Here is a 1,917-nt window from a genome sequence, read left to right on the forward strand (position 1 = left end):
CTCTTCTGATGATGAAACAAATCATGAAATTAACGAGACCCCATGCTCGCGTTACAGCTGGAACACGTTTTAGCTACCTTCTATTTCTTGGGAAAAAAGAAGACACAAGGTGCACGTCACTGATCAGATCACTGACGCAAAATATTTTACCAGTAGTTTATGCCAAGTATGCAGACTACGCAACCACAGGGCAGTATACTATACTCTGTTTTGCTCTGTTCACGGGTAAGTTTGAGATGATATGTCAAGACTGCAGGTCTGCAGACTGCAGCCACAGGAACGGTCTATATATATACGTCCTGGCCTCTTAATTTCTTCCCAAGGAGGAGTCGATCGAGCAGAAGAGAAGCCAAAAGCTCCAATCTTCGAGAGACGTGTGAAGAACATTCGATCGCCATGGCCGGGGGAGGCGAAGAGCTGAAGCTGCTGGGCATGTGGGCGAGCCCGTTCGCTCTGCGAGCGAAGCTTGCGCTCAGCTTCAAGGGCCTGAGCTACGACTACGTCGAGGAGGACTTCAAGAACAAGAGCGATGTCCTCCTCAGCTCCAACCCGGTACACAAGAAGGTCCCCGTGCTCATCCACAAAGGCAAGCCCATCTGCGAGTCGCAGGTCATCGTGCAGTACATCGACGAGGTGTTCCCCGACGCCGGCGTCACCCTCCTCCCCGCCGATCCCCACGATCGCGCCGTCGCTCGCTTCTGGGCTGCCTACATTGACGAAAAGGTTCGTCAGATCACCATGCACTTTTATTGATTACTTGATTTCTCTCTTATGTTTGTGAATTAAGCTGATTGATCGATCTGCGTGTGTTCTGTGCGTTGCAGCTGTTCAGTGCGTGGATTCTGGTGTTCAGAAGCAAGACGGAGGAGGAGAAGGCGGAGGCGGTGAAGCAGACGTTTGCGGTGGTGGAGAAACTGGAGGGAGCACTGAGCGAGTGCTCCAAGGGGAAGCCCTTCTTCGGCGGCGACACCGTCGGCTACGTCGACGTCGTGCTCGGAGGCTTCGTCGCGTGGGTGCACGCGATCGAAGAGGTGTTCGGCCTGAACCAGTTCGACGCCGCCAAGACGCCGCTCCTGGCGGCGTGGTTGGAGCGCTTCGACGAGCTCGACGCCGTCAAGGAGGTCATGCCGGACATTGGCAGGCTGGTCGAGCTCGCCAAGATGAGGCAGGCACAGGCAGCGGGGGCGGCCGCAGCCGCCGCGGGTGAGGCCAGTTGAAGTTTGCTGAATCCTGGAGGGGAGTTTGAAGTTTGAAACACAACCATATAGATTGTCGTGTGCTTCCACATTTTCGCAGTTCCTATGGCTGTACCTCGTCTTGTTTCTGCAACTATGTTCATCAGTTCGTATTGCCGCACCGTGTATCTTCTCCATGTACCGTCGCAGTTGCCAAGTGGGAAGTGGCTATTCTACCAAGATGATGTATGATGTGCTACGTCTATATTAATTCATACGTTGATTTGTTTCAATAATATTTGTTCAAATAAACTTCTTCATACAAATGTATTTTTTCCTACTCCCATTTTCATTTCTTTTTCGAAAGGCCGTCACCCAAGACATTATCATTCAAGAGGTTTGCTCTGGTCTAGCATTGATACCTCTAGGTACTGGTATTGCCAGGTACCAAAACAAATCCAACCGTTTAATCACGAGGGGTACAATCGAGAACGAAATAAAGCCAGCACCCGGAACAAGCTTGCGACGTCACTGCCACCGCCACATTCTTCCTTCCCGAAATGCAAGTATGCATCGTTTCCTTGCCGAAGTGCCATTCCTCCGTGCAGGGCGACGCCGGCTAATATCCCTGTGTACTATCCATCCCCCATGCCGCCGTCTCTCCACCTCCGCACGGCGGCATGGGCGACTAAATCGACTGTGTTAGTGGCGGGCAGCGACGGCAGAGTCACATAAGTAGGCA

General features: G+C 52.4%; 1 protein-coding gene across 1 annotated transcript; it reads left to right on the plus strand.

Annotated features, from left to right (window-relative positions):
• The first annotated feature begins 259 nt into the window (after nucleotides 1-259).
• LOC127786416 (probable glutathione S-transferase GSTU6) lies at nucleotides 260-1,471 on the plus strand. The gene is made up of 2 exons (XM_052313823.1): nucleotides 260-723; nucleotides 825-1,471. Exons 1-2 carry the CDS (start codon nucleotides 397-399, stop codon nucleotides 1,215-1,217), a joined length of 720 nt encoding a protein of 239 aa, XP_052169783.1. The 5' UTR covers nucleotides 260-396; the 3' UTR covers nucleotides 1,218-1,471.
• The last annotated feature ends 446 nt before the right edge of the window (nucleotides 1,472-1,917 follow it).

This window comes from Oryza glaberrima, chromosome 10 (assembly GCF_000147395.1).
Source record: "Oryza glaberrima chromosome 10, OglaRS2, whole genome shotgun sequence".
In the NCBI taxonomy this organism is placed as follows: Eukaryota; Viridiplantae; Streptophyta; class Magnoliopsida; order Poales; family Poaceae; genus Oryza; species Oryza glaberrima.